Source organism: Panthera tigris, chromosome A1, assembly GCF_018350195.1.
Source record: "Panthera tigris isolate Pti1 chromosome A1, P.tigris_Pti1_mat1.1, whole genome shotgun sequence".
Classification (NCBI taxonomy): domain Eukaryota; kingdom Metazoa; phylum Chordata; class Mammalia; order Carnivora; family Felidae; genus Panthera; species Panthera tigris.
Window position 1 is genome coordinate 129,717,850 of NC_056660.1, and position 19,354 is coordinate 129,737,203.

The 19,354-nt window shown below is 38.1% G+C and overlaps 1 protein-coding gene across 1 annotated transcript in view; it reads left to right on the top strand.

Moving 5' to 3' along the window:
* The window catches only part of LOC122230576, a 61,007-nt gene that overhangs the window by 32,807 nt on the left and 8,846 nt on the right, over window positions 1-19,354 (top strand). The window contains exons 4-6 of the mRNA XM_042956511.1: window positions 6,933-7,050; window positions 7,684-7,765; window positions 13,188-13,265. Of these exons, the coding sequence (XP_042812445.1) occupies window positions 6,933-7,050; window positions 7,684-7,765; window positions 13,188-13,265 (278 nt within the window). The remainder of the gene's footprint in view (window positions 1-6,932; window positions 7,051-7,683; window positions 7,766-13,187; window positions 13,266-19,354) is intronic.

Here is a 19,354-nt window from a genome sequence, read left to right on the forward strand (position 1 = left end):
TGTTTTCTTTAAGTGTTTCACACTCTTTTGGTAAGCTTTAAATAAAATCAACCCAGGCCAGAGAACTTACAACTTGAAACAAAAAAGAATTCTCGCCTACTTGGTGGATTTTCCCAGCGTCTTTAGATGTTTTCATTATTTTTGGCAATTAGGATAAATGTAGAGGAAAAAGAAATTTGAAACAATTAATTTTTAACTCTCCATGGACTAGATAAAATTGTCATTTTTTTTTCTTACCTATCTTTGCTTTTTGTTCAATGGTGAAGTCTACTTGGAACTCTGGAGCTCTGGTAGCCAAATTTTTGGGAAAAACAGTCACAGGATTAAACACAGATAGACACTTCTCCCTTCCTGCTTGTGTGATTTCTGGCTGCTTCCCCTTCTATAAAATTAAAGTAATTCTACCTACTTCCCAGGACTGAAATGTTGATTAAAAGCTCTGATCTACGTGAAGCCCTTAGCATGGCACATGTAACATAAATGGTAGTTGTATCATCAACAAAATGAAAAGGCAGCCTACTGAGTGGAAAAAAATATTTGCAAGTTATACATCTGACAAGGAGTTAATATCAAAAATATATAAATAATTCATATTTCTCAATAGCACAAAATCCAACAAAAGTTCTGAAGAGATATATTTCCACAGAAGACATAGAGATGGCCAACAGTACATGAAGAGATGCTCACCATCACTGATCATCAGGGAACTGCAAATTGAAACCACAGTGAGATATCACCTTGTTAGGATGGTTATAATAAAAAATACAGAGATAATGCTGTGGATGGTGTGAAGAAATGGGAACCGTTGTGCACTGTTGGTCTGGCTGGTATGGAGAACAGTATGGGGATTCCTTAAAAAATTAAAAATAGAATTACCATATGATCCAGCAATTTCATTTCTGTGTAAGAAAACAACACCAATTCACAAGGACAATAGGCACCCCCATGTTAATTGTAGAATTATTACAGTATCCAAGCCTTGGAAACAAGCTAAGGTGTTCATCAATGGATAAGTGAATAAAGAAAAATTTTATATACATAAAATGGAATATTATTTAGCTGTACAAAAGAATGAAATCTTGGTATTTGAGACCACATAGATGGATCTTGCAGGCATAATGCTAGCTGAACGAAGTCAGAGAAACACAAATACCGTATGATCCCACTTACATGGGGAATCTAGAACAACAACAAAACTCAAAACCAAGTTCATAGATACAGTGAACAAATTGGTGGAGGGGCAAGGGTAGGGGTTGTGTGAAATGGGTGGAGGGGGTTAAAAGGTACAAACTTCCAGTTAAAAAGTAAAGAGGTCATAGGAATATAGTTTAAAGCATGGTGACTATAGTTAATAATGCCGCTGCATATTTGAAAGTTGCTAAGAGAGTACAACTTAAAGGTCTTCATCACAAGAAAAAATATTTTTTGTGACTTTGTATGGTGATGAATGTTAACCCACATTATTGTGGTGATCATTTAACACTACATACAAATATTGAATCATTATGTTGAACGCCTGCAACTAATATTACATGCCAATTGTACCTTAATAAAAAATTATTGGCATAGTCACACTGAGAATATAATTCATTCAAAAGACTTCATATTTTATTTATATAGTTCAATAAAATGTGTTCAAATACAAAAAGAAAAAACAAACAAAAATGGCAGTCATTATTATTTAGTAATGGGTTCATTAGCCAGTAAGATTTGGGATTGTAGTCCCAGTGAATATAGTCACATTAAAATATTGTCAGATTTGAGACTTGTTTACGTTTGATCAATTACTCCTTTAAATTCCCTGTACCTATTGATAGAGCCTGTCACAAGGAAAATTAAAATCCAGGCAACATGACATTTTGCACTGTACTTTTCCACAGAGAATAGACATATGTTAAGACTCCAAGGAGAGGATGAAGTGATGCCTATTTAGACCCGTAACTGCGTTGTCCTCTGGTGCTTCACAGACACTGGTGTCATAACTTGTTAAGAAGCAGAGCAGAAGAGGATTCTGTGGTCAAACACATTTAGGAAGTAGTTCCCATTGCAAGACATGGACTGTTGTTGCCTTGGGCTGTTCCAGTCAAAAACATAGGAATCCCTTTTGCTTCTCTCTTTCCCTTACCCCTTGCTTTCCAGTCCACCAGCAAGTCTTCTCCCTCCCCCCCATTTCCAAAGTGTATCCTCTGGCTCATCCACTTCTCTCTGTCTTCTCAGTTCTGCCCTCCAAACAGATCATCCTAAGCCATGATGCAACCTACCTGCCCACCTCCATGCCCCCCACAGTGAACAGCGAAATCACAGTGTTTCATTCCCCTACTTTGAGCCCTCCGTGATTTCCCATTACTCTGAGAGTAGATCCATATGGTTTCCTCATCCCTGCTGCTATCTGACCTCATAGTACTGGTTCATTCACCCCATTCTGGCCCCACAGGCCTTATTTCTGCCCTTGAATATGACAATCTTACTTCTGGCTGAGGTCCTTAGCCTGGAGAACTCTTCTTCTGGAGCTCGTTTTTGTAAACACCTCCACATACCACCTTTCCTTACATGCTATAGCACATCTTTATGTTGTATGTTATTTTTAGAGATCATGCCAAGTTATTTATAACTTGTTCCTAGCCTTGCCTGGAGAGTAAATCTTTTTCAAGAATGCTGTTTTATCACCAAGTGCCCAGTACAGTGCCTGGCATTTCCACCAAGTGTCTGTAGATACCCCCTGGTATCTCATAGACATTCACATATTTATTGTTCTGGTTAAATAGCAGCTGGTGCTAGCCCTTATACATCCCTAAAAATATGACCGCATTTTTGTTCATTAGTCCTTTTAAGATATGCTCTTAGCCATAAAATGAAGTACCATTTTTGTTTACTGTAATGACATCTTTAGATGAAACTTACAAAGTTTTTTTTTTTTTTTGAAAGTTGCAAAGTTAAAGCTTGTTTTCTTCCACTGGGGGGCAATTTTTAAATTTAAAGTAAGAAAGTATACCTTGGTCTCCATGACTATAAAACTGGACTTGAAGCGTTAAAAATTTATATTTTTAGACATTCAATTAAATGCTTTTCTTAAGCCCTGGAGCAGCTGGTAAACATCACACACTAAACAAAAAAGTCTTGTTTTCATTTTACGTTTTACTTTCAGATGATATATATATTCGATAAATATAATACATTTATTTCAAACCCTAAAGCAATTTTAAAAGAATGAATGTCAGATGGAGATTTATTTTTCAGAATTCTTGGAATGGCTGCGTAGACTATTTTATTAGATGGTGACTTTAATTTTTAATTAAAGTTAAAAAAATGCTTTTGTCATCAGAAACCAGTTTAGTAATATTTCAGTGTATTTTCTTCTTTACTAGAATATTTCCTATGTAGACTTGGGTTTTCAAAGCAACAGAAATATTTTTCTAATGAAATATTCTAGAGCTCCAATATTTTAAAACAGAAATATCCTGACCCAAATAGTCATAAGTTGTATGAGCTTTGGAAAAATTACTTAACCATTGAGTCTGTTTTCCCTTGTATAAAATACAGATAGCAATGTTTATTTTATTGACTTGTAGGAATTAAATGTGACACTTCCAGCTAAGTGCTTGACATAAAACAGTCCCTCAATAAGTGCTAGTTATTTTTTATGTTGCTCTCCTTTTAGTACATTCATCCCACTGAATTCCTACTGTGTGCCTAACATTTGCTAGCTACTAAATATGACAGGACTGAGACCGGGTCGCTGACCTCAGGCTTGGAGAGGGCCTTCGCATTAATGACTTTTAGTATGGCTTGAGAGTTAGGGTTTATAATGTACGTAAACTTATATGTTATAATTGTTATCTATAAAGGAATAAATAAATAATACATAAATCTTTATATATAGTAGTCAAAGTTCCAAGGTCAAGTTAAGAAACATTGAGGTATAGGGCTCTTGGGTGGCTCAGTTGGTTGAGCCTCCAACTCTTGTTTTTGGCTCAGGTCATGATCCCACCGTTCATAAGTCTGAGCCCTGCATCGGGGTCTAAACGGGCACTGTGGGGCCTGCTTAGGATTCATTCTCTCTCTCTGCTTCTTCCCTGCTCAGGCCCTCTCCCTCTCTCTCAGAATAAACATTTAAAAAAAAGCATTGAGGTTTAGGATTACAGAATCACTACTTTGTACTCCTGAAACAAACATGACATTGTGTGTTAACTATACCTCAACTAAAAAAAACAAACAAATATTGGGGTAGACAAGTGTGTTTGTGTGGTATTCACTAGTGTTTGGTACTTCTAGAGTTCCAAAGCCAAGTTGGTAAAAAAAAAAAAAAAAAAAAAAAAAAAAAAAAAAAAAAAGCTGTGATGGTTTCACTCTAGGACTTCTCAGGGTCTTACTTGGGGAAGATATAGTATGACTATCTAAGAAAAGCTGTGGCAGTTTGGTGCACATGTGATTTGGTGCGCAATTTGATTTGTAAATTTTGAGTCAGTATTACACACATTTTATGGGACTGTCTAGGAAGAAGGGAAATTTGCAGTTGAAGCTACCATTCTTCTGTTGATTGTACTTCCCCATATGGGATTCACATTGGACCTAAAGATGAATACAATGTCAATGGGTGGAAAAGAGGGATAAGGAAGTCATTCTGGGAAGGAGAAAGTGCATGAGAGGTTCTTTCTTGGGGAGTAAGCATTAAGCAACTATTTTTTCTACGGACTATTATGAATTAAATGAATTTATATACAAATGTGTATGTAAGTGATTTGAATTTAATAAAAATTAGAATAAGGGGAACAGCTGGCATTCAGGTAGTGTTTGAAAAGCTGTATAAAGCCTCAACACACTTATATTCTAAGATTTTCAACTTCTCCATTGAGGGGTTTTATAATAATTCTAGATTTCATTCTTTTTCCAACCTTACGACCTTGGTAGGGTATTTTTGGTAAACGCATGATTCCATAGCTCTTCCCAAGATCTGTTTGTATGAAACCACTAACATTTTAGAACAAAACAGAAGCTTTGCCAAGCTTGTGAAGATTTAAATATGTTTATGAGCGATTTTACGTCTGTATGGAAAAGCTGTTTTCACTGTTCCTCCCAGTTTGTCACACAGCTCCTTACCATTCCCCCTATCTTCTTCCAACCCTCCTGTACCAGCTGTTTGAGCCAGGAGCCCCACTTTCCTGACTGTGTCCTCATGGTGCCCTCACCCTGGCCCCCTACTGTGTCATCCCTCTTGGTTTCCTTCCCTCTGATTGCATGGATTGTCATACTGGCTTTCCAGACAGTTGGGCTTCAGTTAGACAAGTATATATTCTGGATCCCGTCCTCCCTCTGCCCTTGCTAGAGGTAGTCCCTCATCGGTCTCTTAAATTCTCACAGGAGAAGCTTGGAGGAGACCTGAAGGGCTCTCCTTCAGTTCCCCCAATTCTATACAATTTTAGGGGCTTTTTCAAGACCAAACTCCATCTTTAAGGACCAAAACCCAGTGTTTCCCTGTCTTTCTACCACTGACGGTCTGTCTTACAATTTTCTTTCCTTGACTCCAGATTTTATGAGAATTTTGTCTACTGGACAAATATAACTAAGGGTGTATTTCCCTATTAATTAGAGCTTTCATTTGGCTTGAAATAAGTATCAGCATTCTTGGTGTTTTAGCCTGAGCATCATAAATATGTTATAGTTTGAATAAATGAATGACATACAAAGAGAATTTTGATATTTAAAAGGCTCTAGGAGCCCAGGAGGAACAGGGATTCAAGGCTAAAAAAAGCATTTAAACTAGGAGAACAGTTCTAATGGTGAAGATTCCAATAGGCAGTGCTATCTCAGACTTGTTGGAAGAATGGAAGGGACAACAGGATTTGACTTTCTGCTCAGTTCCTACTGTGCGAATCCTTGCCAGTGCTTATTAACACGTACACTTGCTCACTGTCATGTGTGCTTACAATACCAGATGTGTGAACATTTTCTCCTTGTGGAAGTCTGGGGGAAATTCCGGAAATGTAACTTTGTATTGATAATTTGTAATATGAACTTAATGGTCACTCTTCTCCAAAGTTACCAAATAATAGAGGAGACTCTTAAGCTAGTCTCAAGAAGATTTAAAAAAAAAAAAATGCTAACTATCAAGGATTTAGTGATTAAGAAAAGAAAAATGCCAGCTTCCCTTTTCTTCCATTCTCACCAAAAGACAGTTTTATCAATGGTTTTTCCTAGCGGGGAAAATCCTTGACTATAACAGTCCTGTTTATTATTGAGAATGGACCTTTCTGTTCATGGAAATTGAAGAAATAGAGGACCTCAGCTCTCCGTAGTATTTAAGGAGAGCCAGGAGAGATTCTATACTACTGGTGGAGGGAACAAACTAGAAAATCAATCAGGAGCTGAAGTGGAGGAGTCTTGGTAAATGACTTTGAGAAGCACCTGAGATTTAATGTTGAAAGAGATAAATGAAGATGTTGCAAATCTGTACTCCTGTCAAATTTACAAATGGGATCACATCAATACTAGAACAAACTCTGTGGGTTTCACATTTCACAGCAAAGCGAAGGAAAGAAAAGTTGCAGTTCAATAAAAAAAAGAATCACATTCTTTCTACGAAATGCAATGGTATGATAGATAGCAAGAGAGAAAGACTTATTGGAACAGGCAAGAAAGTAACTTTTAGGTGTTTGGTAAACAAGATAATAGATAAAGGAAGTAACTGTTGAATAAGAAAAGTAGCTTTATATCTATGTTTTAAGAAATTTATTTGGAACCAGCAGAATTTTTGAAGATAAGTACTCAGTTTTTTAATAGGTTTTGATATACAGAAAAATATATTCCTAATGTATATATCCCCTAATATTATGCATATCTGTCTATATATCTATCTATCTATCTTTTCACTGACTGAAGTCCATACCTCATTCAGAGTTCCCAAGTTTTCCCCTGATGTCCTCTTTCTGTTCCAGAATCCCATCGAGGATATCACAGAACATTTCATTGCCATGTCTCCCTTGGTCCTTTCTTGTTCACGATAGCTTCTCAGACTCTCCTTGCTGATGACTTTGAAAGTTTTGAGGAGTATTGGTCAGGTATTTTGTGAAATGTCTTTCAGTTGGGATTGGCTTGGTGTGTTTCCCCTGATTACACTGGGATTATAAATTGTGAGGAGGAAGACCACAGAGGAAAAGTGCCATTCTCACCACATACTTATCACTGTTGATGTGAACCTTGACCACATGGCTGGGGAAATGTGTATTTGTCTGGCTTCTCTGCTGTAGAGTTAATCTTTTTACCTTTCCCATACTCTTTGGAAGGAAGACAGTAGAAGCAGCACAGACTTAAGGAGTGGAAAGTTGTACTCCATCTCCTTGAGGGAGGAGCATCTACGTAGATTATTTGAAATTATTCTGCATAGGTGCTTTGTCTCTTCTTCCTAATTTACTTATTTATTCAATAGTTTATTCACATTAATATGGACTCATGGAGATTTATTTTTTACTTAGAGTTATAACTCAACATTATTTTGTTTATTTTGTTGCTTAAATATTTTGAGCTTTGGCCATACAGAGTTCTTTCAGTTGGCTCCTATGCCTGTTGACATACTCCCATGATTGTGGCTTTTAAGTGTTGTTGTTGTTGTTACTGTTCTTTTTTTAAGAATTTCCTTACTTCTACTACAAGAACCTCCAGGCTCATCTTGTATATTTTTTGTATTAGTCCTAGAATCTGCCATTGTTCTGAAGAGTCCTGGTTCTCTTCATTGGAGAATGATAGGATAAATGAAGATCTGTGCCCAAGTGTGAGTATGAACACAGGGTGACCTACTACTCACTGTTTTACTGCTCCCACCCCATTTTATGGGAAGCCCGTAAAACTGCAGAAAGTGGTCAGTGGAAGTGAAAACTGCCTCAGATATCTGCTCAGTAAGGCTTGGTACCCAGAGATCTACTTTGGAGGGGGCTTCAATTTAACCTGCACTCATGGTAAGATTAGTCAAACGTGTATTATGTTGCTCAAGATATGTATAGCCTGGCATTTGCAATGTGCATTTCACTTTGCCTTTGAAAATCTCTGAGAAGTTGGCTTGCTCAGCTTAAATATGTGGAGGTTTATAGCTTTCAGTTTGAATTTCATTGCACATGATTTCATTGCGTGGAGCCACATTTCACTTTGCAACTGAGCACCTGAATAAATGTGTTTTCTTGTCGAACTAAACAAACAAACAAACAAACAAAAATACCCATGAGCTAAAAGGAATAGAATGCCTGCTATACTCCAGTGCTGGGAACCCAGTAAAACTCCCACTTGCCATTGCGTGTTTCCAACCAGCAAGACACAAATCAGCCATCACACATTTCTCTGCCGGGGGAGCAGTGTGCATTTCTGTGTGATCAGCAGTGCATTGCAAGTGGAACTTAGCCAGCTGCTTTTCCAGAGCTATAATTCTCTTAGGAAAGTGAGAAAAAAAGCAGGTTTTAAAATAGAGCCAACAAAAAAGAAATAGGTGAAAAAGATGGATAATAGTCATGGAGAACATTGTGGTCAACTCGTCCAACATGTCAACTGGTCTCTGTCTCTAAGGCAGGTGTTATTTTTATGCTGCCTTATGTTTAATGATTACATAAACTCTTACACTTAGTTTATGCTCAATGTCCTTGACAAGTCAGAAAATAGATTATACATATCTAAGGTTTTATTCCTTTTCCTGGGGAGAAGTATAAAGTAGTAGAAAGCAGGGTATAATCCACAGAGATAACATTCTTAACTCCTCAAATGGGCTTTGGAAGTTATGTTTTAAGCCTGAATTAGGGAAACAAGGGTCAGCATAGGCAGAGGGGGGGTGCTGCCAGGTCCTTGGGAACATGAAAGTGAAAAACTCAAAGTCATTCCCTCAAGGAGCGGACATTGCAATGGGATAATTCAAACAGCAAACATGCAAGTGGATTCATGGAGCAAATTTCAGATACTGATAAATTCTGTGAAGAAAATTGAAGAGGGAGATGTGACAGACAGTAATGGGGCAGGAGGTTCTACTTCACCTCAGGTAGTCAGGAAAGTCCTTTGTGATGACATTTGAATTATGAGAGGAAATTGGGCACCTGAAGTCTGGGGAAGATACTTCTGACTAGAAGGAACAAGAAGGGTGAAGGCTCTGAAACAAAACTGACCTTGAAATGTATGAGGGGAAGAAGTAGGCTGATGTAGCTCAAATTTAAGATTTGAGGAGAAAAGTAAGGGAGATAATGTTAAAGGAATAAGCAGAGAACTGATTATACAGGGCCTTTTAGACTTTGGTAAGAAACTTGTATTTTAATGTGGGTGCAGTAGAAATTCATCAACGAGTAATAAGCGATGTACTAAATGATCTTTCGCTATTTGTAGAACTGGTTATAGTTAAAAGGCAGCTACAGAAATTGACTGACAGATGGTGGCACACAGTTGGTGCAAGGTGGTAGAGTCAAGAATGATTCTAGAATAGACCTCCCTGAACTTGCTTTGGATTAGATACAGAATATGAGGAAGGAGAGGAATTAAGGATGACTTGAGGATTTTTGATTCGATCAACTGAGTGGACGTTGGTGCCATTTGCTCAAAAGAGAAAGACAAGGAAGGTGTGGACTGGGGAATCAAAAAATTCCTTTGGCCACACTAAGGGTGAGAGAGTTGTTAGACACCCATTGGAATTAAGTAGTTGGATATCTGAGTGTGAAGTTCAATAACACACTAAAATTGTTGATGCAAAATTGAATTAGCAGAGTATGTTTATATTTTTGAAGCCAAAGGAGATTATCTAGGAAGAGAAGAAGGGTAGAGATCAGAAGAGAGTCAAAGTCAGAATCCTGGCAGCATGACAGTGGTTAGGGGCTGGTGGTAGACAAGTCAGCAAGGAAGACAAAGAGACTACAGAAGGTGGGAGGAAATGTGGTGTCATAAAACTGTGAAAAAATTGTTTCCAGGAGAAATACCAATTCTTTCAAATGCTGATGAGAGTTGAAATAAGCTGAGGATTTCATTGGTCATTTGTGACCTTAACAAGGTTTATCTCAAAAAAGCAGTAGAGAGAAATCCTCTTTGCATTGGGTTGAGGAGAAAATTGGAGGCAAGTAAATGGAGACAGTGAGTATAGACAACCCCTTTGAAGAGCTAGAAGAGAGCAGAGATAGATGATCGGTGGTCACTGGGGAGGACATGGGCTCCAAGGACTGATTCTGAAGAAGGATAACAAACACTAAGATGTGTTTAATTTTCACTGTGAAATATCCAGAAGAGATGGAGAAAGGAAGAAGAGAGAAAGAGGATAATTGCAGGAGTGAAGTCCTTGAGGGACTGGGATTTGTGACTTAGGTGAAAGGTTTTTGTTTAGATAGGGGCAGGGACAGTTTCTCCTTAGTAATAGGAAGACAGCAGCATGTGTGGGCATAGGTCCAGTTAGGATGATAGTTTGATGGTGGGAAAATATCCTTCTCATCTGATTGCATGTAGTTTCTCTGTGAAGTATGAGGTGAGGTCTCTGGTATTTGATTCTTTCTGCTCAGCTCTTCGTTTTCCCATTTCCCAGATTACTTAGTGCTTGAACTCTTCTATAATATTAGCTTGAAAATGACTTTGGTTTGCCATGGGACCAACTCTAACTTCAAATCTATGAGACTCTATAGCTCTGGTGATCAAAATGGTCTTACGATGGCTTTTATGTCTCTTGCTAAGAATGCTGAGAGGGAAAACCTGAATGCTTCATTGTAGTGTCTTAGCTTTGGGCCACTGTCTACTTCCGATCCCATTAGCTATAGCTGAAGGTCTTGGAAACCTTGAACAAACACGCAGTGTAGACTTAAGTTATTTATCATGGGCTATTGTAAAGAATACAGTGTGGATTAGACAATGTGTTAATTTCCTGTGGCTCCTTTGATAAATTACCATAGGCTTGGTGTCTTAAAACAACATAAATGTATTCTCTCACTGTTGTAGAGGCCTAAAGTTCAAAATAAAGATAGCAGCAGAGCCATGCACCCTCCTGAAGCTCTAGAAGAGAAATCATTTCTTGCCTCTCCTACTTCTAAGTGCCTGCTGGCATGTCTGGACATTTCTTGACTTGTGGCCACATCACTCCAATCCCTGCCTTCACATTGCCTTCTCCAGATGGGTCCCTTTTCTGTGTGTCTGTTGGAAAACTCCCTCTACCTCTGTCTTATAAAGTTACGTATGATTATGTTTCGGGCCCAATAGCATCATTTGGAGAGGTCATCTTCTCAAGATCCTTAAGTACATCTTTTGCTACATAAAGTAGTGTTCACTCTTTTGCCATATAAGGTAATATTCATAGGTTCTACAGATTAGGATGTGTCTATAACTTTTCTAGGGCCGCCGTTCAGCCCACTCTACACAGGTACTTGAACTCTTAAGAATGTTTCCCAGGCATTCCCCTTTGACAAACATTTTCTAAAGGATAAGATTGGGGATAAAGGGTGCAAGTGTTGGATTCAATATTTTGCCTCAATTAGTCTCTGAGTAACCATCTGACGAAAAGGATTTGTGGTAACTTAAATATTGTTGATAGTCCCACTGAAAAATAGCACTCATTGGCACCGTTTTGGTTATGTAATGAGAGAATGCATTTGAACCAAACCTCTTTTCTCCTTGTTGAATATTGTATATACAGAACAAAAGCAGCAGATAACTGTGGAAGAGAAATTGATTAAATAGGCATTATCACGAAGTGTGGTAAAACAGTTTATTAAAGGAACAGTCTGCCTTTACCTTGCTGTCTTTTCTTGTCAGTGAAAAAGGGAAAACAGGTATATAAGTAGGAAGTAGCTTCTGGAGTTAGAAGGGGATGAGAAAGAATAGTTGTAGCTTTATTAAAGCTGTTGGAGTCATTTCCTCTGCCACATTGAGTGTTCTCTGTACAATTCCCTTACCCTGCTGTCTTAGCTCAGGAAAGCACGGTTACAGTGCTGTCCTTGAGTCCACCTTTCTGGAAGAAATCCTCCTTTTATATAGTTATTCTTGTCGGAGCTCTTTTCTTCAGTCATTTAACTCCTAAGTTCCACCTACTAAATTAGAGGAGAGGAATTATTCTAAGCATCTAATTAATGACTTTCTCTTCTGGGATGTCTGAAGACCCCAGAGTTGTTTCCTCTGAGAAGCACCATCTTCATGTTTACATCTAGTCTACCTAATTTGACTTTAAACAGGGACCTTAATGCAGGGACCTGTATTCTGTGAAGTTTAGCAGCATCTGCAATTACTAAACTCACTTGTTTTGCCCCTGTCCTCACCCCTGGAAACAAGAGTGGGCTCTAGAAATTTTACGAGGGAAGCCTCAAGCTTCCTGGAGGAAGATAAAAGGGGTTCCTCTTGGGTTTTTTAGCCCATGGAGAAGCTCATTGCTCACTTCCACCCTCAGAGTGGTTTCTGAAATTGCTGGCCTGCCTTCCCACGCAGGGAACAATGGGCCACCCCATTTGCCATTCTACTCTTATTGTTATGTTATGTTATGTTATGTTATGTTATGTTATGTTATGTTATGTTATGTTATGTTATGTTATGTTATGTTACTTTATTTTATAGCTTTTATTTAAATTCCAGTTAGTGAATATATAGTATAATATCAGTTTCAGGTGTAGAATTTAGTGATTCATCTCTTACATGCAACACCTGGTGCTCATCACAGTAAGCATCCTCCTTAAGTTCCATCACCTATTTTACCCCATCCCCCACCCACCTCCCCGTGGGGAACCATCAGTTTTTTCTATATAGTTAAGAGTTTATTTCTTGGTTTTCCTCTCTTTTTTTCCGCTCTGTGTTTGTCTGTTTTGTTCTTAAATTCCACATATGAGTGGAATCATTATGGTATTTCTCTTTCTCTGACTGAATATTTCACTTAGTAAAATACACTCTAGCTCTGTCCACGTCATTGCAAATGGCAAGATTTTATTCTTTTTGATGGCTGAGTAATATTCCATTGTGGGTATATGTATGTATGTACATCTTGTTTATCCATTCATCACTTATCATTAGGGCAGTACAAATCAAAAGTACAATTAGGTAACAGCCAGAATGGCTAAAATTAACAACACAAGAAACAAGAGGTGTTGGTAAGACTTTGGAGAAAGGGGAACCCTCTTACACTGTTAAGAGGAGTGTGAACTGGTGCAGCCACCCTGGAAAACAGCATGGAGGTTAACCAAAAAGTTAAAAATTGAACTATCCTCTCTTTTTAGAGGCATCCCTCAGCCAGCTTGCAGTGGAGCCTTTGGGGATGGATTAGAGATGGGCTTATCTACTTTCCACATTGTCAGGTGGAAGGATATGTTTGAATTAAACAATAGAATTGCATCCCCAAAAGTATCTTTTGACAGCATATGGTTTTAACATTTTGGTAATTCTTGAATCATCTAGAGCTATTCTCGAAACTTGAATGGGCCACTTCTATACCCAAGACTGGATCATTTGACATTCTGTAGATGTAGCCAAATACCCTTGGCTTTATTATTTTTTTCTCTGGTAGAATATTTCATAACACAGCACTGACTGCCCAACACCTCTCTTTGGAGAAATCTTTGTTATTTAAGGACAGTAAAAAAATTCTTTAGTTTTCTCTTTTTTGAGTAAGTTCCTTAATATTTCCTCTTTGGACACATTTTCTTTTTCTTTCATCATTTATAATAGTTCTTCCCTGAGATTTCCTGGCCTCTACATTCCTGTAAAGGAGTAGTAACTGAAACTACCCATGATGTTCATGTATAGGTCTTTCTTCCCCTCAGTTTAATACAAAGTTTATCTTTATACAAGATATCACCACTTTCATTTTGTTTAAAGTGAATATTATAGAGAAATGGCTGATTTTTTGGTGATAGTTAATTTTATGTGTCAACTTGACTGGGCCCTGGGGTGCCCAAATACTGCTTAAATATTATTCCTGGTTGTGTTTTTGAGGGTGTAGATGATGCTGGGGAGGGTTCAAGGAAGAGGTACTTTGCTCCAGATTGGAAGGGAAGATAAATCTATGGTTGGATATTTTAATAAATCTAATTTAAAGAGTGATATGATTAGGTACTTACTAAATCTTACAAGGCTAGAGCAAGACTAAAGCTGTAATTATTATAGAGGCAGCAGTCATTCATATCTGGAAAAGGTGAGTGTTTGATATTTTTGTGGTCTGCACAGTGACCTTGTTTTTGCCTGTGGTTAAAGAACATTATGAAATGGTCTTGTTATTATTATTTCTGTTAACCTCACTTCTTCAAAGTCACAAGGTGATTTGATGTTCTATGAATTTATTTACATCCAGCAAAAGAACCCTGAGGTCTAGCAATGAATGTCAGGCCAGCTTTTAGAGTTTAGGGACTGCTTTTCTGTTCCTGTGAGAAAGAGGCTTTTTTTTCCCCATCTTTTTCCTTTTTAACAGAAGAATAACACAAAATAAAAGCAGAAAAAATAAAGGGTTTTCATAATCTCTTTTCAACCCCTAATGAAATAATGGATTTAGGCAATCTAGATGCTAAATCATCAGGTGAAATAATATTTGGGTACTTTGTGATGAGTGGTTCAGGCTGATACCCTTTGAACCACTGATCAGTGTTAACATCACTAAAAGTGGGATAGATAGATATTACGTGACTCCTTAGTGATGTACAGCACCATTTTTGAAATATTATTGCCAAAAAAATTGAATCTGAATTCCATCAAGTCTCAAACTTAACTATATATAGGAAACATGAGGAATAGAGCATCATCTTATACAATATCATGAAGGTACAATCAGCCAAATCTAGAATATTTAGCAAGTAAATGTCATGAAAAAAGAGAGAGAGAGAGAGGTGGGGGGAGGAAATGTTATAGATTAAAGAGACTTACAAAACATCTCAACAAATACAGTATGTGACTTTTGTTGGGATTCTACTTCACACTACTCATGTTAAGGGACACTTTTGAGATCAGAGAAAACTGAGTAGATTTTGGGCTTAGTTGATATTAAGAAATAATTATAAATTGTGTTGGTTATGAAAATGGTACTGTTATTTTAAATGCTTTTATGTGTAGAGATGCAGTCTGACATACTTGTGAACGAAATGATATCATATCTGATACTTCTCAAGAAAAAGAAAAGGTTGGAAGGTGGATAGATAAAACAAAAAAAATGATAGAATGTTGCTAAATCTTAGGGTGGGTGGTGCTCATTCTTTGTAGATTCATTCTTTATACTTTTGGGTATATTTGAGAGGTGGCGGGTCAAGCAGTCTGTAAAGAAGGTGTATATTCTGTTTCACATCACTCGTTTGATTGTCCTCTCCTCCAAAGGGCACCATCACCCACTATATAGAGTCAAAGAAGGTAAGACTGCCAGTCATCTCCCTTTATAAATGCTCCAGCACTGGAAATGCCTCTACTTCTCAGAGAAATGATTCTATTTCTCAGAGATTTCTTCCATAATTCCCAGGTACTGCTTTTGCTCAATTTCTGTTTAAGATGGCTTTTATCGGATAGAGGTTCTTTGAAATGACAAAGGTTTCTAATAGTTACTGATTTAAAACTATTTTCTGCCTCATTCATTTCTTCAAGGTTATGTGTCCATCGAAATAAGAGGTCTGTTATAGAAAGAATTGACTAGATTATAATATGGAGTACAATTTTTATATTGTGACTGTCATATTCATTGTTGAAAGGCTGAGCTGAAAGTTGATGACCATATTACCTTGAAACTTTCTATGGAATTCAACATTTTATGGTATTTTCCACCCACAAGCAAATCTTCTGTTAAGTATTCAAATGTTTAGAATCCCCATAGAACTGGCAAAATAGTCACTGCCTAAAATGGATGAAGACTAAAAGACAAAGCAAGTGTACCTCATCCTCTTGGGGTCTCTATTTTTAGCTCCAGTTTTGCTCCCAGGCATAGAGGTGAATAACTCTGTCAGCCATTTCTCCTTACTAAATATGCATCCTGACCCTCTCTCTTTACTTACTCATCAGATTGGCATATTTGGTATTTCTTTCAGCTGTTCTGATTATCTTAAAAATTCTTAATAATTTAAAGACACTTTGTCCATAAAATATTATGTGTATTTCTGTAACCACAGAGTGTCTGGGAGTAGAATTCTGTGTTGTTATACGATGCATGCTGAACAGAATCATGCACAGTGCTTAGCTGCACTTTTGTCTCTCTTGCAGTTTTGTGGTAGTTTTTGTAAAATAGACAATATTTCTCTGTTCCACAAAATGGTGTGGCATGGATTTATTTACTTGTCAGTCAAAATTATGTCTAATAAATGTCATGATGTGAAGGTAACTCCTGGAAGCACTTTAGATTACCTTATTTAGAAAGTAATGCTGATGATGGGAGTTAGGAAATGATTTATTTTGTGTAAGGAAAGGGTCAACAGCACTCTCTGAAAGGTGGGGTCCTCAAATCTTTTCCTTTCATTTGGAGGGGTTATTACACTTCCTTCTCTTCTTTCCATAAATGAGACCTGGCCTCTGTTTTAGGGGATTCTCACAGGGAAATAATCAGATAAGGTTACTTGCTCTCCCAAATGTCAAGTACAAGTGGGGACACAAAGTGAAAGAATGATGTATGGGGCCTCTTTCAGCTCAGAGGACACAATGGCTAGGGTCTGCCTGGAGGGAAGGAAGAGGAAAGGTTTCAGAGGAGAGGCAATGCTTAAACTGAATCTTAAAACATGCAGAAGGACATGCTAGGAAACGAGAGGGATGTGAACAAAGTCGGGGAGACCTGAAATAGTGTAGTATATCCAGGAAACTGCAGCTTCATTCAGTAGTGCTGGAGGATTGTGTGTAGGCATGTGTGTACATGTGCACAGTAGTAGGTAGGTATGTTGTAGGTATGTTGTAGAGGCAGGGTAAGGATAATGCTGATTTGAGAAGTTATAACAACAATGATGTTTGGAGGTGTCAGCAAGGGTGAGCTCAAAGGTTTTGTGCGTGTTGCTAAAAAATAGGACTTTAGGTTGTTGACCTCTTACTATTGTCCTATCTGCATCATGGGCTTTCCCTAATAGCTTAGGCACCCTTACACAAAGGCCCACCGTGACCTTTGGAGAGACCATCACAATCTAAGTAAGATACGAACTATATGTACATTTGTGTCAGTGTTGCTCTGGGCGGGGGTTTGAGGTAGTTCAGGTTTATGCTTTTGAGAATTTTGGCATTTTTTTTTCATAAAGCTAAGAGTATGGGGCAGGACAACAACCTGGCATAAGCTTATCATGGGTGGGATTTGTTGCAGATACAGGCTTTCCAACATGCCATGTTAATTAGTGCTTCTAGAATAACTATACTTGAATTTTATGCAAAATCTTGATATTTGCTTGTAGAACTCTTGCCTTCTTTTTTTCTTCACGTTTTGATGAAACGTCACTAATTTTTTTTGTCATTTAAACTATCTATTGCATACACTCTGTTCATGATTTTAAAGGGGGAGTTCATTTTCTACTATTTCCACTTACAATTTAAGGCCTCAGATGTAATAATTTAGTCTTGGGTTTGTACAAAAAAGCATAAAGAGTTTAGGCATCAAATATTCCTGAAAAAACAGTTCCCATTAGTTCTCTGATGAACTTCAGAGCAAACAATTAACTCCTTGTCCTTGAGAGAAGGTAATGTTCATTCCCATTTATGCTCTAACAGGAGATACTGCCCTAACGTATTCCAGAGGGTTGGAAGAGGAAGGTGTCATGGTAATCCAATTCCTTCAGCTAATCAAGCAAATTGTCAGCTTCTTGAATGGTTTAGATGCAATAAAAATATGTCTGGGGAAAAGTCAGGCAGCTACAGTTTTGACAGTTTAGATTAAAATCTACCTGCATGCAGCTGCATTTTCTTTTATTAAAGTGATCCATTTTGCTTATCCTTGCTAGGCCCTTAAACAAAGAAGGCACCTTGAGATATTCTGTCCTTCAAGTTTTCTTTTTTTTTTTTTCTTTCTTTTTTCTTTTTTTTACCCGGAACTTCTGCCTGGTTGGTGAAGTTACACTGAAAAGGAATCCTCTTTACTGAGCATTCTGGTTATCTATTGCTGTGTAGCATACTATCCCAAATATACTACTTTTGTTTTGATTTTAAGGGTCAGGCATTCAGATGTGATACTGTGGGCAAGCCCATTTTGGTTCCCAGGGTCTTGGGCCTCAACCAGGATGACTCACATGCCTGGAGGCTGAAACAGCTGGGGACTAGTAAGTCATCTTTCTCTATATGTAGTCTCAGGGCTTCTCCATGTGATCTTCCCAAGTGATCTCTTCACCATGGTGGTCTTGGAGTAGCACAATTTCTTATACAGGGGCTCAGTGTTCTAAGAGGGAGTATTCTAAAACACCAGGCTGAAAGGTGTCAGGGCTTTGGTAACCTGCTCTTGAAAGTCATAAGGCATCACTCTGTCATATTTAGTTTGTCCCTCAGGGCTAGCCCCCATTCAGCATGGGAGGGGACCTCATGGAGATGTGAATACTAGATGGCATGGATCATTGGGAGAAGGGGTGTGGGTCATCTTGGAAGCTGGCTACCACAGTAAGTCGTCACCAACGATAGTGAGCCTCGCTTCTTCTGTTCACTGTACTCACTCCTCTTAGAAATGAAGACAAGTTAGTTTTCTCCCAGGCATCCACTGTTGCCCACCACACCTAGCCCCCTTCTTCCAGAACACTCTTTTCATGGGCAGCTGAAGAGACCTTAACAGTTTGTTTCTGATCATAAATCTTCATGTTCAAAGCTTTTCAGTGGCTTGTTATTGGTCTTAGGATAAAGACCTTCATTCACCAAATGTTAGTGAATACTTACTCTGTCTCAAGCAATATTTCAGGCCCTAGGGATACCACAGCGACTACAGCTGACAGAAATTTCTGTCTTCATGGAGCTTGCATTCTAGCATGTGTGTGGAACACAGTAAATAAGGGCAAATATTTACTGTGATTTATTAGGGATAAAAGTGAACCAGGTAAAGAAAAGGGGAAGAGTGATTTACAACTTTAAATAGGATAGTTAGGGAAAGCCTTACTGAGAGGGTGACAATCATGTGGATATTTGAAGAAAAAGAATGTTGGTAGAGGGAATAGTAAGTGTAAAGGCTCTTAGAGGGGAGCATGTCTACCTTTCAAAGAAAGCTGGAATGTTGGGTAGGGGGCACACAGAATGAGAAGGAGACAAGTGGGGGATCAAGTCAGAGGTTTACTAGTGGACCAGATAATGTAGGGCTTTGTGGTCCATAGTAAGGTGAGACAGGGGGGCATCTGGAGACCTTGGGAAGGGCAGTGATGTGGTCTGGCTCTTGTTTTAAATGCATACTCTTGGGGAGCAACTGGAGAAATAGACCATTTATTTGGCAATTGCAGTAATCTAGGAGAGAGGAGATGGTGGCTTGGGCCAGAATAGCATG